This window comes from Numenius arquata, chromosome 8 (genome assembly GCF_964106895.1).
Source record: "Numenius arquata chromosome 8, bNumArq3.hap1.1, whole genome shotgun sequence".
Lineage (NCBI taxonomy): Eukaryota > Metazoa > Chordata > Aves > Charadriiformes > Scolopacidae > Numenius > Numenius arquata.
In genome coordinates, this window is record NC_133583.1 from 48,737,809 (window position 1) to 48,757,082 (window position 19,274).

The 19,274-nt window shown below is 38.7% G+C and overlaps 1 protein-coding gene across 1 annotated transcript in view; it reads right to left on the reverse strand.

Annotated features, from left to right (window-relative positions):
- Positions 1–6,766: 6,766 nt before the first annotated feature.
- DNAJB4 (DnaJ heat shock protein family (Hsp40) member B4) overlaps positions 6,767–19,274 on the reverse strand; it is a 28,459-nt gene continuing 15,951 nt past the window's right edge. The window contains exons 2-4 of the mRNA XM_074151433.1: positions 15,774–16,059; positions 12,385–12,959; positions 6,767–10,737 (exon numbers count right to left, since the gene is read on the reverse strand). Of these exons, the coding sequence (XP_074007534.1) occupies positions 10,504–10,737; positions 12,385–12,959; positions 15,774–15,984 (1,020 nt within the window). The 5' untranslated portion in view covers positions 15,985–16,059 and the 3' untranslated portion in view covers positions 6,767–10,503. The remainder of the gene's footprint in view (positions 10,738–12,384; positions 12,960–15,773; positions 16,060–19,274) is intronic.

Here is a 19,274-nt window from a genome sequence, read left to right on the forward strand (position 1 = left end):
GCGCCCGGCCGCACCTCAGCCCCTGCCCCGCTCTGTCCCCCGGAGCTCTGCCCTGCCCCTGCCGCACAGCGGGGTCGCGGACCGAAGAACGCCGCCACCCCCTCCCCAGAAGCCACAAAAGCCTAAAGCGGAGGGACACGGACGTGGGAGAGAAGCTCTTCATATAAATAAATAATCCTTCCTGGCCATGATACTGGTTTGCAGGTTTTTTTTCCCCCCAGATGGAAGCCGAGGGCACTGGGAACTAGACTGGGGCAGGAACGCCAAGTTCAGCCGGGACTGGTGTGTCCATGTTTCGGCCAATGCAAAGACATCTCTTGCACTTTTTTCTAATTGTCTATTATATAAAGCATATACTGTAAAGTATTTATATACCTTTAAAGTCTTTCGCTAAATTGTACACAAAGCCAGATCGTAAAAAGTTTATCACTACTCTAGGAATTTTTACTAATAATGACACACTAAATATTGATCAGAATAGGGTTTATGTCCAGGATATAAAAGAAAACATGGAGTACACAAGCAGTTCAGACAACTCTTGGTTATTTACCACAACTGTACATCGTGTACATCCTCTAAGGATTAATAAAGCAATAGCCACATTAGCAAAGTTGAAGAGGCTTCCTATTGAACAGGACAACAGCTTTGAAATACTGAGACTTAACATATAGGTATTTGAAAAATGTATTTTCTAACATTTAGTAGGTTTAAAATGTTTCCTTCTCCACCATGGAACAGAGAAATGTATTCTATAGAACATTAGATGTTCACGCGTTACAGAAGACATCTTTCGTGCTCCAATACGACTACATTCACCTCAGTGGAATTGCTCCGTTTTCAGTGATGTACTGAATCCACTCAAGATGTGAAGAGTGGGAATTTCATGAAGCAGCATCCAGCACTTCTAAAGGAATGTGTTATCAAGCTGCAGAGGAGAAGCAGCATTGCCTTACCACATCTTCTGGCTCTCAGAATAAAAAAGACAAACCACGGAGGAGAAATAAACCAAAGAGGATTCTGCCGCCATGGAGTCAGCCCAGGTAGGCACAGAGATGTGAATTATGAGGAGGCAGCCTAGAGTCAAAAGTTTAATGAGAGAGTGCCTACACCATCTCGGAAAATACATACAACTTTTAAACTGTTCGTGTTGTGGGAAAAAAAAAAAAAAAAAAAGGTTTGAAGGCAGTTGGATTCCAGTCTTTCCAGATAGCATGCGGTAGATTTAACTGAATACTCAGAACTCTCTAACTTTCATCCAATTCTAATCTAACACAAGATTGTTAATAATTTTCTTGTTGTCTCCACCAATAAAAAAAAAAAAACCCACAAAATAATCCTACCATCACACTTTAATAGTTGACTTTCCAGTCCAGTTTGAAACCAGAAACCTCAAATTGAAGATTTCTCTGAACTTGCAGAACTGTGTGTACTTTTCCCCATTACTGGAATGCAATTCAGACAGCATGTTGGCAGAAATTGGATGAGATTGCAGTGAGATGAAATTAGATTGATTATATAATAGTGCCAAACTGTTCACGTTCATTCTGATATTTCGGGTTTTTTGCTGTTTTGCAATTGTAAATGAGCCATTTTGTTTAATACATGCCTTTTTCCAATACTAAAATGTATTTCAAAGGAATTGGTGACATTGACAAGGATTTATGTCTTGTCTCTACCAAACTTGATGTCTACCAACTCATTCCTTATCTTCTGAAAAGATAATTGAATCAATGTTAAAGAACAGTAAATACTGTTTGCTGTCACTATTGATGTTAAGAATTTAGTTAATGTAAATGCAAACAGTCAAGTTTCCATATAGTGACATAGAGAGGTTATGCAGATTTGTTTTATTTTAAAAACTCATGGACATTGTCTTAGCCCTAATTTAGATACTTGTTGCAAAACCTTCTTTGGTGCAAGTGTTAGTGTTTCTATGTTTCCTATGGAGATGGATGGAAAAAGGCAGCTGAAGTTGTACCAGAACTATGCTGACCCTCCTTACAGCGTGGGGGAACAGCATCAGCTTTTAGCCACAGAAGGAAAAAATGATGAGACCAACACACCTGACCAAATAAACTGAAGATCACATCGTGATCACACCATACTGTTTATCACAAACAGCATGGAGCAGGGATATGCTATCATTATTTACATGATGTAACGGGTCAAATGAAACCTTTTTGTTGTTATAAATCAGAGGAAGATAACCTTGCACATTTGCCAAATTATTCTTGAAAGCCAAACCTAGAAGAGCATCTACATGAAATTGTCATTAGCAGCCCCCACCTCTGGCCAGTGTTCCAACACTCAGCTTCACCTGCCGTTACTGCTAAATATATTTACTTTTTGATAAGCTGCACATGCTATTTACTAATATTGCACCAATCATGGATTAGCAGTTTCAACCATTTAGATTTAACCAGCGTAATGTAGCGTTGACTGAGTGACGTGTGGAGCTAGAAATGAGCCAGACTGTGGAGAACCTCAAAGAATAAAAGCCTGAAGTGGACACAAGGCACTTTCTGCAACTCCAACCAGTCCTGCTCTCAGCCTTCCTTGAACGTGGACCCACTAGGAAAATATCTGCCGACATTAGTTAACACACATCAAAAATAGATCCAAATAAGCCTCCAGCAATTCAGGATAGTTAGGATCCAAAAATTATTTAAATTTCACTTTCAGTAAGTGTCATTGTCAGAGAGTCGGAGAGTTAACCGTTTAAATAAAAATGTTAATAATCCATTATTAGCCTCGGGTTTAGACAGAAAGATAAACCATGTACAAAAAAAAAAAAAGGAAAAACGGGTTTCGGTCCTTTCATCCTACGAGTAGATTGCACAGTGCAGTTTTCCACATCCTTCAGTTTCTCAGCCATAGCACTTTGGATATGCGAATCGTGCCATGCAACAGCCGTAAGTTTGTGGAGAAAGTATGTGGAATAGAGCAGTCATGTTACTGGATATGAAATGCCACAGTGCTATACTGCAAACTATCAGCATACAAAATTGTTTCACTACACATTATATATATATATGTGACTTGGGCAGTTCTTACCTGCAGCATGTATCTTTCTGGTCATCCACGTTGCAAATGAACCAACTGCTTAAAAGAATTGCTGGTATGAGCAGAGAACGAAGAGCTTCTTACCTTGTTTAGTCTAATCAAAATGAGACTGAGAGGAAACACAGTTGGTGTTTATAAGTATCTATGATAGCATTAAACTAGATATAAACTATCTAAACAAAAGAATGTTGATAAAAATAAAACTGACATTTCCTACTCATAAATTATGTTAAAAACTGTTTTTAAACTATCAGAGGATACTGCAAAACAAAGCCTTTTAGTAAGATTATATTTCCTCCTCTATTTTAAGACTGGAGTTCGAATAGGACTGCCTGGGACAGGAGGGGACTAAACTCCATTACCACAACTTACTGATCTTTTGAGTCTTTGCCCATCCTACATTAAGTATTCATATTTTGGCTTTGGCACATAGAAACCATCAACTAGTAAAGCTATCCTCTAAAAGCCCATGAACCAGCAATAAACACACTTTGCACATTGACTTCAATTTTGGAATTGTGACTTCATAGGGAGCAGAAAGGGATCCCAGGGATTTTTATCCTGTTTCCTATTACTTTTAAAATCAGTTTTTTGGCATATGAGGAAAATAAAAATATGTGGTTTTCCTGGATTGCTCTCAGAAGTGGCCCTAGGTCCTTATTACACTTGGTTACAGCTTTTCTGGCAAGGGCTGCTTCTTACTGAATCCAGCTTAGCTTTTTTTGGGGGCATAAAATACAAGCAGTAGACATTTTTTTTGAGCATGCCAGAAAGTACCTATTGAGGGAAATGCTATATGGTCTTTCAGGAGCTGGCTGGGTGGAAATTTGGTTGGTTTGGTTGTTTTTTGTTTGGGGTTTTTTTGTTTGTTTTTGGTTTTTTTTTTATAATTACACAGGGCAGCAGGAGTGTGCAGATGATAATTTGTCCTTGATAAAGCAATCAGGCTTGACTAACAAGACTGTTGTAGGGCTCCTCCCTCCATTGGGTAAACCAGTAATTCCAGGGGAACAAAACAAGCACAGGACGGTTACACCTCCTAGGCCCAAGGGGAGCAACAGCAAACCTCTACTTTGGCTCTTTAAATAATAGGACAATTAATTGGAGGAGTCTGAAGGAAACAAATCATGCCACCCAATAGTCCACTGCTGAGCAATTTGACAAATGAAGAGCTGAGGTTCTGTACTTCATGAGGAGATTCATACTGCCATTTGCTCATTTTTCATGCCAAACAGTAAGTGCATGTATGCATACCCTGGTACTACAGGATTTGTTCAAGTATGCAACACAGTAAGAACTATTAATGTCATCTGTAAAGGAGGACTGGCATGTACTGACTGGAAAAGGAAAATTGCCTCTTAATGATACTTCTGGTAGCATGTCCATGCCCATATTTTCTAGGTCTAGCATATGAATTCAAGTGTACAGAATTTCACCCTGAATCACAACAAACTTCACTGGTGCGGCAAAACCTCTCCTACCCCCAAAGAATGTTACCAGTGAGTCAGGCTAGCACATCAGATGAGCATGCTAGGAAGGAATGGAGCGCATTTAAGAATTTTACTGACTTCAATTCAGGAGCTGTCAGTTGTCTAGTCACCTCCAGACCTTCTTAGAAGCTTCATCAAATATATAAACTAATAAAGAGGGCCAGGAGAACCTGTCAGCACATAAGCTGCCATAACCACTACAACTTGGAACTCTGTAGGTGGATTCCTATGGGAATGACACTGTTGAAGTCAGGGGAATCGACTCCGGATCTGGCAGGGAATGCTTTTCAAACACAAGACTGACCAGATCTTCACAAACATACCTCTATTCTTCTCCACAATCATCCAAGTTTAGTGCCTCTCCCCTCCATTGCGCATTCCGCTCTTTCTGCCATGTAATACTAGACATACCATTCGGTCACACACATCATTCTGTCTATCTCTGAAGAACATGCTACTGGATAATCCTGTCAGCCAGACACACAGATTGTCATTAAGTATGCAAGGGCCTAAAGCAGTGAAATAAGTCTGTCATGACAGCATGAGACATCATGATTAACCAGTCTAGCACTTCTTGAAATCAGCCAGTTGTCCATCAGGAGAGCAAACCCCTTACAAAGGCTACAGACTTCACTCCTTCAGCTCGGTAGCATCCCAGATATAGTTTCTAGAATCACATTTTAAGACTGCATCATCACATTAGTGAGACCAAGTCATTGGGGAGTGGCAAAAGCACTTAAAGGGCTTAAAGATGCAAGGGCGGGGGGAGGGATTATAGGACTAAAATATTTTCAAAAACTCAAGGGTTATAGGCTAAGACAAAAAAAAAAAAAAAAAAAAAGAAGACATAAGTAGGTCAAGGATCATATAGCCTTAACTAAAGGCCAAGGAAAATAAGGTTTGGAAACCACTATTGTTTTTGTCTCTCAATGAAAACTAAATGCCAGCCAGTTGCACCCAGTATGTCTCAAAAAAAAAAAAAAAAAAGAGAAAAACACCCGAACATAAAGTGCGACTCATTAATATGGGAAGTTTAGTTTATGCAAGCACAGGGCTAGTGGCACTTACCAAGCAGTAGAACAGATTCTTGGCCAAATACAACGTCCTTTCCAGGCTGCTGATTTAGTTTGGAACAAGCCATCCAAAAAAAAAAAATCCATAACAACAGATTATCCAGTCAAGACAATGCTCTCCCTCCAGTCTCTAAGCAAAAGTAAGCAAGGTCAAGAATTTCGTGGCACATCGATACCCATGCACAGCTCAACCAGGGTCTTTAAAACCAAGCCAGCTGTAGACCTTTTCCTTCACCCATGCTTTGACTCTTCAGCATTGAAGGTACAACTGGTCCAAGAGCTTGAATTATTTACTGCTATATTAATGCACTACTGTGCATTAATCTGATGGATGCCTCCTCCCTATGCTTGGATTTCTGAGAATCAGATGCGGTTACTGTTTTGAGCATTATACTAAAAATACTAGAACTATCACATCTGGGAATCAGAACACCGATCATCTCATTTGACTGATCATCTCATTTGACTGATCATCATAATACACTTTGCCAATCTTCAGCACTGTTTGAGGTTTGGACTGAAGGTAATATTGAAAATAGGAGTGAATACTAGGAGAGGACATACAAATGAAGAGAAAGCTTCTACCCTGTGAAAGGCAAATGGAAGTGAGTTACAAGATGAAAGCGGCAAGAATAACATTGGAGACCCAACCCCAGTTAGAGTCTGTTACTTCCATAAAGTAAATAGGTCAGGACTGAAAACCACCCCAAAACCACAACATTTATTCAACACACCACAAATAGGCTTCGACAAGTTTTCAGCATAGATAATAACAAAAAAAGGCTCAGTGGAAGACTGGAATACTGATAACCCCCATGACATCAGAAAGACAGCTCTGGAGCAGTCAGAGAGTAACACTGCACTGCAGAAAGAAGAAACGGTTGCAACGTAGCTTGGCCTGCTCTTCCAACAGGTCAAGGTCATCCTAAAGCTTGATGTTGGGGAAGTTAAAAAAGGCTATTTAGAAGTACAGGTTTCCATAGACTTGTTGAATGAACTCCTCCAAAGTAACCAAATGACTTTTACCTTTTATGACACCTAAGCAACCTTCTGGAGATCAAAATATCCTTTTCATCCCAGCTTAATGAATGCCCATTTTATTTCCATGTATTTCAGTAGTTAGAGATACAGTAGGTGACTGAGTATTTGCCGCCTCCTCCCAAATAGCCTTTATTAAATAATCAAGTGATTTTTAAAACATAGCTTTTAAGCACATTTTTTGATTAGAAAAATATTAATTTTTGTGAATTCTGGATTAGATATTAATACTCCCTCTCATATTTTGAAGTAATTCCACACGCTATTTTCTACAACATATACTTTGTTACTTCTCCATAAGAAAAGAAATACAGACATTTCATACCAGTCCTATAGTTCTGTATTTTGAGCATGAAAACAGTTGGAGTTTAGTTTGCTATACATACATATATACCTCTAATACAAGATACTGCAATTCCTCAATTTAACACTACTCCTCTTACTTGAAGATGGTTACAAAAAATAGTTCTAGTTGCTGTAACTTTTTTTTTTAACAAGTTTTTTAACAAGTTGGACTATGGTTACAATATCTTGGATTACAAAATGCTTGATTCCATTAGCTTTTAAACTGACAAACAGGTATTTTAGGATGATATGCTTTTAAAGTTGTGTAGCCCATAGCATCTGCCATCATAACAAAAGATAAGAGAAAGTTAAAAACCAACTTTATATTTTTTACTTAAAAACCACATAAGAAATGCAATATGGAACATACTGAAATGGGATTTTTTTTGAACAAACAATATATATGTGGTAACTATATGCATAAGCACTAAGCAGCAATTTTTTTTTCTTTTTGTGATACTGCTCCAGCAATTGTTTAGCTCCTTGTAGATTTAGGACTACAACTAACTGACACTGCATGAAGAGATCTGCAGTTGAAAAATTGACTCAAACAGTGTCTCCCAGAAGTTCTATTCCTTTGAGTAACAGAAATGGGATTCTTCTTGTGCTCATTAAAAAGTTATTGTAAGTTAAATCCCAACTTCCATATGATTTACTTTCCTGCAGAAAATCACATATATGAAGATAAATACTGTTTTTTCTTAAGCTACCTTACAGAGCAGGTAACTACTAAATTTCCACAGACAAAAGGCTGACAGCAAATCTTACATATTTTCTTATGAAGAAAAAAAAACAAAAAAACTTTGAAAATGTTGTTAAAGCACTGTATTATGATTTTAAACTCAAGTAATAAAGCACGCCTGCAAGGCATTTCTTTCACCAAAATCATGCTGCAATCAAGGGAACCAGCCCTATTACTGTATTATAAAACTAGACTATTACAGAGGGCTTTCAATTTCCCTATACACCTTTTAATTCTAAAGACAACTACCTCATATTTGTATTCAAAAAAAAGACTCAATTCAAGCATGTGAAAGCTTACGGGCCACCCCTATCCCATTCTGTGTCTTAAGCAAACTTTCCTTTAGCTAGGACCTGGGTTTTTCCTTCTTTGTGGGAGCAAAGCTCAGCCTTTGAAAATACTGAATAATTGAGATCAGCATGATCTTTAAATATCTGCACTAGCCAAATGCTTTTACAGTGTTCTTTGTGCATCTTTCCACTCAAGCATAGACCTACTCCCTAGGGATTCAAGCTGTCCCATCAGTACCACCCACCTTTGGGCTAAGCCTCATTTGCAGGACATGGCCCATAGCACTGGCTAATGAGAAGTGTTAAGTCCAAGTTCAGAGCATCATTTAGGTTGGAAGAAACCTCTCAGGATTATGTAGTCTAACACCCCTGCTCAAGCATGGTCAGCTACAGCAGGCTGCCCAGGACCATGCCTCAGAGCTACTGAGAAGAGCCTGGCTCCCCCATCTTTATTCCCTCCCATCAGGTATTTATACACAGTGATAAGATCCCCTCAAGCCTTTTCCTCCCCAGGCTGAAAAGCTCCAGCTCTCCCAGCCTCTCATGCATGGCCCTGTGAAGTTCTCAGCAAGTTTATGTCTTTCTTGTACTGGGGAGCCCAGAACTGGACATAGTATTCCAGATGCATCCTCATCAGTGCTGAGAATGGAGAGGAAGGGTCATCTCTCAGCCTGCTAGCAAAGCTTTGGCCTTTTTTGCCACAAAGGTGCATTGCTGGCTTACAGTCAGTTTGTTGTCCACAAGGACCCCGAGATCTTTCTCAACAAAGCTGCTTTCCAGTCAGTCAGCTCCCAGGGTGTACTAGTGCCTTGGGTTGTTCCTCAGGGAGCAAGACTTTGCATTCCCCCTTGTTGAACTTCATGAGAATCTTCTGTCGAGTTCTCAAGCCTGTTGAGGTCCCTTTGAACGGTGGTACATCATCCGGTGTTACCAGCCACTCTTCCCAGTTTTATATGATTTGCAAGCTTGCTGAGGATGCACTCCATCCTGTAACCCTGGTCATTAATGAAGATGTTTAATAGTATTGGCCCCAGTATTGAGCCCTAGGGTACACCTCTACTGACTTGCCTCCAACTGGACTTTGTGGCAACGATTACACCTCGAGCCCACTCATTTGGCCAGTTTTTAATCCACCTCATTTACCACTTACCTAATCTGTCCTTGGTCAATCTGGCTACTAAAGTCAAGGTAGACAACATGGACTGTTCTCCAGTCATCTGCAAAGCTGGTAACCTCACTGTAGAAGGCAATGAGGTTGGTCAAGCACAATTTCCCCTTTGTAATCTATGCTGACTACTTCTGATCACCTTCTTGTCCCTCATCTGTTTGGACATGCAATCCAGGGGGATTTTCTCCATCACCTTCCCAAGGTGAGGTGAAGGTCACTAGCCTGCAGCTCCCCAAATCTCCCTTCTTGTTTTTCTTAAAGATAGGAGTGTAATTTGCTCTCTTACAGTCTACCAGAACACCTCTCAATCCCATTCAAAGACAATTAAGAGTGGTCTTACAATGGCATTAGCCAGCTCCCTCAGCACTAGAGGTGCAACCTTCCAGGCTCAAGGACTTCCAGTTTAAGTGCACCCTAATCTGGTCCTCCACCACCAAGGTTCCAGACTTCCCCTCTGATCTCAGGGGCCTGGATTTCCTGAAGGCTTATTTTACTGCTAGAGACTGATGCAAACAGGGCATTCAGTACCTCAGCCTCCTCCATGTCATTTGTCACTGGTTTCCCTGCCCCATTTCATTTGAGAGCAGGTCCACCATTTTCTGTTTATGTACTTGTAGAATCCCTTCTTGCTGTTCTTCCTGAAAGCTGAGGAACCATCCCACAGTAAATGGCTACTCTTCCTCCTCAAGCCCTTTGCTTGACTCCCTCGCAACGCAGTCCTCACAGATTCTGGGGCAATACAGAAAATGCTTTCATTCCACTGGGGAGTAGTTCGTGAGTCCAAGCTGACTTTTCCAGCCTATGCTTTGTGCAGTGGAAGACAACATACCAAAATGCTATCTTTCATGTTTTGCTCTTTAAAATATCTATACATTTGTGCATTTCTACTCCTATCTCCAATTTCTGTATAAATGTGTAATATTATAGATATGGTAGAGATATAAGAAATAAAGTACTTGAGCCTTCAAGTGCTTTATCAGAAATATGCACTGACTCTGTAAAAAACAACTACATTTTACATTAGGCAAAATAATGAATAAACTTTTCTGATTAGGAAGATGTAAAATAAAATGAGTGGTTTTCCCTGTAAATTTTACTGCAGAAGTCATCTGTATGACTTGTACTGAAACCTTTTCTTCTCATGCAGCATTACAGTATTTCCCCCCCACCCATCCCACAAAACAAAAAACAAATATTCCACTAGTTGTTACAGATTGCACTTTTAAGCACAGACTTGCCAGTCTTCTGCATTTCCAGTGTCCTATTTAAACAGTTGACATACACAGTCTTTGCTTTATGAAACTGGAAGATTTCGCCTAAGTACTTCTTTGGATGCTGGAGAAATGTTATCTGGGAAAATGACTTCAAACTCTATAATTAAGTCTCCACGTTGGTCAGGATTTTTGGGAAACGGCAAACCATATCCTATAATTCTTCTTCGCATCCCAGGCTTGACAACTTCATTTACTGTCATGGGTATGGTTCTTCCTTCTATCGTCGGCACGTTGATAGAGCTGCCACACAAAGCCTAAAGGAAGATTTTATCATGAGAAAAAAGAAATTGGTCAGAACTTCACTTGTACCTACAACCAAATTTGGATTATTTAGAAAAAACTAGCATTCTAAACAGTATTTCCACTGTGCACTACTGACATGTCAAAATTCAAACAGAGTGTTCCTTTCTTAAAAGGGGAAGGCTTCAATTTGCCATTGAGTATCACAGAATTTACCAATCTTACACAATGGCCACTGGAGAGTAATTAAGATCTATCTTTCAGAAACTTTATCAAATAGTGAACTCTTCACTCACACTTCTCCAGAGATGTCCAGCTTCTCAGTTTCCCTTGGAAATTTAGAGTCCTGTTCCATTTTTTTGTTTGTTTACATTGCACATGGTTTTACTCTAATATATCATCAACCCATATTATATCAGATAGCAGAGTAACAGTTAAGTATCTATAAGCAGAGGCACACCAAATTTCACAGCTGTCTTAGGTGAGCATTTGTGATGCTCAGAGAAAAACAAACAACTATTTCAGTGCACCAAAAACTAAAACACCATAGACTTTCTCCTGCTTTATCCAATAGTTTGGGGTTTGATTACTAGGATCTCTGATAATAAAATTTTGATTCCTCCAACTTCACCTGATTCCGTACGCTATGTCTATACTGATAATGTCCAATTTACGTAACAGTGCGATGATTCTAAATAGACTTTTCTCTATGAAGGAACTATATTATCCACATCAGCATTAAATATTGTCTTTTCTCTCTCCTTCATCCTACTATTTTAGGTGCTTCATCTCACTTCAGACTTATTTTTAGTTAAGAATCCTTTAAGAAGTGAGCTTATAATGTACACAAAAAGTTTATAACACAAGCAAGAGTTTATTTCTCCACCTAATGCTAATTAAGAAGAAAAAACAGAGCTACATTATCTTTTAAGTAGTGATCGTGTCAAAGCTTCAGACCCTTAAGAACTCTGCTCAGTTGTTTTTCTGATTTTTCCTTTTGAAAGCCAATGTGTTTTGACTTAGAATAGAATTTTTAAAAGCTATACCATTTTTGTTATTATTTATAGCTCCTGTAACACCTGTTCACAATCATTTATCCTCATGAAATCAATCTCTATGTACTTTGAAATAACACTGAAATAACTTACGACATAAAAAGGCAGACTTAGAATTTGCTGGCAGTGAAAAATATTAATACATTTCTACTTTGTCCTACAGAAGTAACAATCATAACACAGCAGTAGGGATCATGCTACATTGGATGTATGATGTATTTGTTAATTGTATCTGTGTCTGTTACTTCAGCCTAATACATATTTAACTAGAAAGGTAAAGTATGAAGATCAAAGACATATCAACCTTTACTCTTATTCTCCCACCCTTGTTCTCTTCCACATCGATAGTAAAGAACTTGAAACAATACTCCATTTTTATCAAAACAGCTAATGCTTCCACAATAAATAACTGTGCTCTGCAGCCACACACTGACCTTACAAGAACGAAACACTATTTAAAAAAAAACAAAACAAAACCAAACAAAAACAAAAAACCAAACCCACCAACCAAAACTTTACTGCTACCATACAGCTTATGCAGTGTAGCCACTGTATCATGTTGTAACAGGTTTATACATTTAGGGTTCTACCAAAACAGAAACTTACCTCCCTTAAGCTGATCTTAACAGGATAGATAATATTTGATCCATCTCTCTTGAAGTGAGAGTGAGGTTTATCTTTAATGATAAACACAATATCAGCTGGAATTGTGTTGGGTGTTTCATCACCTTCTTTTGGAAAAGTAATTTTGGTGCCTTCTTTCCATCCTCTTTTTATCTCAATAGTAAGAATTTTGTCCTCTGTTCGGACACTTCTACCATCTGGGTTAAGCCTTTTACGTGAAATCCTCATCCTTTTTGTGCAGCCATGATAGATCTCTTCCAATGACACTTTCAGTTCGTGGATTACGGGGGGATCTTGTTTACGACGTAACTGGCTACCAACTGTATTCCTTTCCCTTGGAAAACCATTCATACTAAAACTAGAGAAGGATCCAAATGGATCACCATCCACCTCCATGTCTTCAGTGTCTCTGCCACCAGGCATCCTCCTTCCAAAGAAGATCTCAAAAGGATTTGTGCCACCAAAGAAAGCTGCAAATGTAGCATGTGGGTCGCCATGGAAGGAGTACCGGAAGGTACCACCCTGTCCATCAGGTCCTCCAGCTCCTCCTTTGAGACCTAAATAAGACAAATAAGCAAAGTGAAAAACAAATGGAATATTAGTATAAGCTTTCCTATTGTAGAGTGTAATAATATCGAACTGATGAGTTAAAAACATGTTTGCAGTAGAGTGAAAGGTCTCCTCTTCAATGAGGACACTCTCAGACCTCCAGACCTCCTACTAGAGCACCAACCAGTAATTCAATAGCTTGAATAGCAACAATATTTCTCAAGCTCTAGAATGACTTCTACTTCAGAAGAACAAGTATTCTGACGCTGCCAATTTTATTTCATACGATTGAAACCAACTATTCAAAGAATTAGCATCTTAAAACAGAAGACACATCTGCTTGACTTGATCTTTTCTTGTGCTGCAGACTTGTTGGGAGTTGCATCCCTCTTCAAGATCAACTCTGGGGAAAATTATGCAGTATCACATGCAACATTTTCCACAGTCTCCATACCTCAGCTTTAACCCAGTGCTAAGTATCTTTACCTATGTTTTCCTGCAATTCAGTTTGAGGGAACGGTAACATGCCAATAGTCAAGCAGCCATATGCTTCCTTAATGTTCAATTCAGAACCCCAAACTTACGACAGCTTGTCTTTCTAAGAAATAAAATAGGTAAGAAATCTGGGAACTCCTCTCAGTCCAGCCACAAATAAAAATAACTTGGAAGTTCCTAAGGCCCATTTGGGTGCAAAAATCTTGTATATATTGTCACCGCCTTTGTGCAAAAAAAATCAGAATGTTCTCAAATAGCTTTGTTCTTTTCTCTTCTGTCTTCCACAAGGAGATACCTACATCTCATTTCCTCCTGATAAGCTTTCCCTTACAATTTGCACTGGACAGTCGCTTGTACTTCATGCTCTCAAATTCCAAACCCAGGTAAAATCAAATTTCTTAAATGCCTCTTTCCCAATAGATGATGTCTAAGTATTTCTTGGTAGTAGTTGGTGCCCTTCTGCACTGACCATTTCAGGATACCTTCTCAAACCTTTAAGATGAAAGGCTGAAAGTCTTCTTAGGAGACTTTTATTTCTAAACTTACAATGTTTGGTTATTTTTATTTTTTTTCAATCTTACAGCAGCTCGGCTCTACAGCTGCTGTCCTACTCCCATAGCCATAAAAGCGTGAATGCTTACATTAATGAAGCATGCATTCCCTAAATTTGGAAGAGGTTGGTTTGGGTTTCTTTCGCTCAGTGTTTTAGAACTTCTATGCATAAGCTTAATATTGGTTATCAACAGTAACCAAATAAGACATTAAAATGAGAATGCCTTCCCCATCTCAGTACTAGACCATATTAAAAATACTTAGCAACATGTAGCACACCCTTCTCTTACAGTACTGTTAATGTCAAAAAAGCAGATCAGTGGATTCGATCTGTGATAGTAGAAGGACACCTCCTGCAATAGCTAACCAACTACTCACAACTACTAGTTACATACACTCAGATGTAATTGAAGAGCTTTGAGAGCAACTGAGACATCAAGAGGTTATTTCCAGATTCACCATTCTAAAAGTTCACACCCTGGTTTAATATTTATACCCCAAATAAATAGAAATCTACATTTTGAACCTCTGTCTTCAAGTATGCAATATCAGGACTCCAAAGGCTGTATTGTTTTATATGCTTAAATTCAAGCTCTTTGGTAAAAGTGACTAAAATGGTGTTTTGGGAAAGCTGCTGCACAGGAATCTAAAATGCAAATGAATCCACAGAAAGGAGGCAGGGGGTGATAAAGAAGAATTGCAAGAAGGCAAAAGACCCAAGAGGCAACAAAGGTCTGCTGTGGTATCTACATAAACACTTTTTTCCTAGAATGTCTCAGTAACAGCACTAAAGTTTGAATACAGGCAATGGAACAAAAGACGGAAAAACCTGCATCCTCTGTAGAAGCTGAAGGTCTTCTACATGAATTTATGGATGTTAACAATTGTGTTAAGTCTTATGGATTACAGAGGACCAAATTTTATTATGCATTCATAAGTGCCCACAATTTTCCCCTAAGTAGTGCTATTTACACGTCCTCCTTTATATTTGTAAAAAACCTGTCCCCGAGTGAATGGCAATGAGTGGACCCACTTGTCACAACAAAAGTAATCATTTCATGTGGATTTCATTTCCGATACCATACATGTAAGGGGAGGGATATTAGTGACTTCCTCTGTTGCTCAATCATAAGACTGAAAGTCACGGTGCTAAAAAAGAAAAAAAACCCTCATCCTCTCCAGATAACCATTTTAGGATAAATATGACATTTCTGAGGCCTCATTCTCTTGGCATGTTATCACTGTTTACAATTAAAGCTAAAAAATTGTTCTGGTATTTCATGACATCAGCCAAATTCTTTCCTCTCCAGGCAAGAAGCCAAGGACAACTACAGACTGGACACCTGGGCTTCTGCTCAGAAGTACTGTCCTGCCTAGATCAAGCAGGCTGTCCTTTAGCAAAATAAGAAAAAAAAAAAATCTCTTTTCAACTGCACCTCAAAAAGTGCTAGGGTAAGGGAAGACAGCAGCAAGAGATCCCAGAAAGCTCTTTATGGGTCATACAAACTTTTTCAATAACTTTTTGCCTGTCGAGTATTTGGGATTAAAAAAAACAACAAACATAAAAATACATTAAAAAAGAAATTAAAACTAGATCAGCATTAAAACTGTGCAATACGTTTTATATTAGAAAAGCTGATGAGTCAAACTTCCAAGCAGTACAAACACATTACCTAAAAATCAACACATACCATGTTTTCATGCATCATCTACGTTTATTTTGCTTCATTCGATAATGGAAGTGACTGATCAGAGCATAACAGAGACGTACATACCTTCCTCCCCAAACTGATCATAAATGTCTCTCTTTTTGGGATCACTCAGCACTTCATAAGCTTCTGCAATCTCTTTGAATTTTTCCTCTGCGTGGGGAGATTTGTTCTTATCTGGATGCCATTTAAGCGCTTGTTTTCTGTAAGCCTTTTTGATATCCTCATCAGAAGCCCCTTTTTCAATTCCCAGGATAGAATAATAATCTTTTCCCATCCTGAGTGTTGGAGGAATTCAGATTTTCCTTGCTACAAAGAAAGCAGTGTCCAGTGTCTTAGCAACGTAGAGATGCTAGAGGAGGAAAAATAAAAATCAAATTTGGAATTGAAACAAACAGGACTGTTACAAATCAACGAACTCTCCGATACATTCAAGAAACACTAGACAGCTTCTCCGTATTTCATTCCTTCCCCCGTTGCTCATTTATAAATAATTATACACAGTGGACAGAACACAGCCCTCTTTAGAGTCCTCCCACCTACAGTACGTGTCTCCGCTCTTTCTAGAACGACAAATAATACAGGACGTCACTTCCCCGACTGCCCCAGCTGAACAGCCTGCACAGCTTTCTCTCGCACACACACACGCATGCGCACAACACACACACACACACAGAAAATGCTGAACTTCTATTTCCTCCCTTCTCAAGCAACTAGAAAGTTCAAAGGTTTAAGAGGGTGATACAGTGCCTTTCACCAGCAGGGCTGAATCCAGTCAGCTCGAAAGGCATAACTGCCCCAATAGAAATGCAGTAGACTATCTAAAGTAATTGTAGCGTTTTACTTCACAGTTTCTATAGAGACAGCTGCACATGTAACCATTTTCCAAATATATCAACATGGATTTGTACCCTTTCCAGCAAAGACTATGAAGCATTTTACACCCAAGTCAGCTACAAAGTTTCAGAAAGCCTAAGGTCATTTCTTTAAAATTAACCCACCCTCAACCAGAATTGACTGCAGACATGTAGTATTAAGAAGCAACAAATACCACTTAATTTACCACAACTCAAGCCACTGAACTAAAACAGATCAAAACTGTGTTCCCTCCCCCCTTCTACACAAGAGGCAATATCAAGCTTGAAAAATACTCCTCCCTGGAACAAAGTATTAAAATATGCCAGTTATGGTCAGACCTAGAAGTTACGTATATGAAAACCTGTAGGTACCTGTATGAAAACAATTTAGGCTCAATTGCCTTCTTTCTAACAAAAAAAAAATTTAAGCAAAGCGGCACATAGCAGCCAAGGGACCATCGAACTGAAGTGAAGAACACTAACATTCTGATTCAGGGAACATTATATCTGAAGGTGTTTTCCAGAACCTGCTCAAACTTATAAGGGAGTTGATCAGAAGAGACAGAAAATTTCTCCTTAGCCAGAGAGTACTAGAAAAAGACTTGGGACTTAGTATTTAAAAAACAAAAACCACCACAAATAAAAAAACACAAAACCCCAAAAGAAACAAACAAAAAACCAAACCAAATCAAACACATCGTCCCTCTGTTCCTCACATCATATCTATTATTTTCCTATTTCTGCACCTGAATTGACCAGATTCCCTCAATGTATCCAGGATTTGCTTAATTATTTTCTTTTAAAATTCCTCTTGGAATAGGGGTGGGAAAGATGAAGACAGAACAGTACAAAGATAACATTTCACCACAATTTTTGAGAAAGCAAGAATTTTTGCATATCTGTAGTTATTATTTCAAATGTAACCGAGGCCAAAGGGTACTGAAAGAAGGAATCAGCTACCCTTTCCACCAAGCCTCTCAGGATTTACTTGCATTTTTGGAACATTGGGAGCCACAAGGTTACAGAATCAATTATCTTTACAGTTGAAGGAGGAAGTTGTAGCTGAACTCCATATGGTATAAAGTTAGTCTTTCACTCATCAACCTTTTAATCTCTCTTTAGAGAGTGCTGCTTTTGTTAATTTACTAGTAGTATTTCAGACAAATTCTTGTAGACCCATGTCCTAAAGTCAACATTTTCTCCACAACAGAATTTTGAAAGCAGTAGGTACGATAGCTTCAACTGAAGTCCTGCTGTAATTAATTTCATGCAAAATATAATACCACTCCCTAAGAAGCTATTTTACATACACATTTTAATGGGGAGTTTTAACTTTACCACACTCAAGAAATGGTTGCAGATATGACAAGTTGCCATCCAAACACAGAAGTTACTATAACTCTGAACTACAACAGCAAACAAACTTCATCACTATTGGCAGAGTAAGATTTAGAGCAGCATTAAATTCTCTTGCAAAACTAGCAGCACAAGGAGTTACTACACTCAGCTGTGCTCCCATGGTACAGTCTGAGCAGCCTCTGGTAGGGTCATAACTTACATCACTTGAAGTATTCCCACCAGTGAGTGTCTAAGAAGGACCCCATGATATTTGTGTTGCTGTGTTGTCATATAATGGAATTATCACAACAGCAATAGCTCAGACTAGTTTCAGGACTGTATTTTTCATTACGTTTTTCAAAACCTCTGGTCAATTGAAGGGGCAGAGGGTATATATGCTAGTTTCAAAAACAAGGTATAAGAAATTTTCCCCTTTGAGAATATTATATTAAACACCTCTTCTTTTAAATATCAAAATAATACTCAAGGAGTTGCAATTAGCAAGGCTTAGTGTTCCTCCCTCCCCATTTTGTAAAACATGGTCATTAATTTCCCAGGTTTCATTAAAAAAAGCAATAGTCAGGATTTCTTCTTAAATCAAGAGTTTCTTCCTTTCAAATGTCAAAAATTACAGAACAAACTCTGGTAACAACAAAAAAGTCACACTGGGCATTTTTGCTGACAATCACAAAGAGTAAGTGTTCAGGCATCCTTTCTCTCCCTAGAGAGGGGAACGTGCTATTCTGGCATAAGTGCCAAGTTATAACCTAATTAGGTAAATTATTCCCTAAAAATTACTTAAGATTCTGAGCAAGATGTACAGCAATGAATACACTGCTTCTAGATCCTGCCCTGCATGAGTTCTTCATGTCAGAATGAATTTACAGTCTGGAATCTCATATCTTCTAAGATTAGGTGGGATAACTGGAGCACCTCCTTCTAGAAAGCACGTTCCTTCTTTTTCTTCCATGTTCCTTTCATCATATAATCAGAGATCTTTTGGAAAGATCTTTTTGGCTGCAGTTCCTCTTAGATGCTTATCCAGTTCTTTAAACAATTTGTAATAGATTGAAAGATATGATTGATAGAATTAGTGACTACTTTTTTTTTTTTTTTTTTTTATATTAAAAGACTAGCATGCACAGGAGTCTTGCATTTCAGTCACCCCTTACTTCAGAGATTGACACCCTGTGTCCAAGTACCACAAGGCACCTGTACTGTATGTACATCTGCTCATGCACAGTTCTAATTGCAGCATGCTGGGATGTGTACTCACCCTCTATTTGGACTTTTACCTTTTACTTAAAGGAGGGCTGTTTGCTGTGATTTGATTTGTTTAGGGAGCATTAACAGCACACAACCCAATACAACC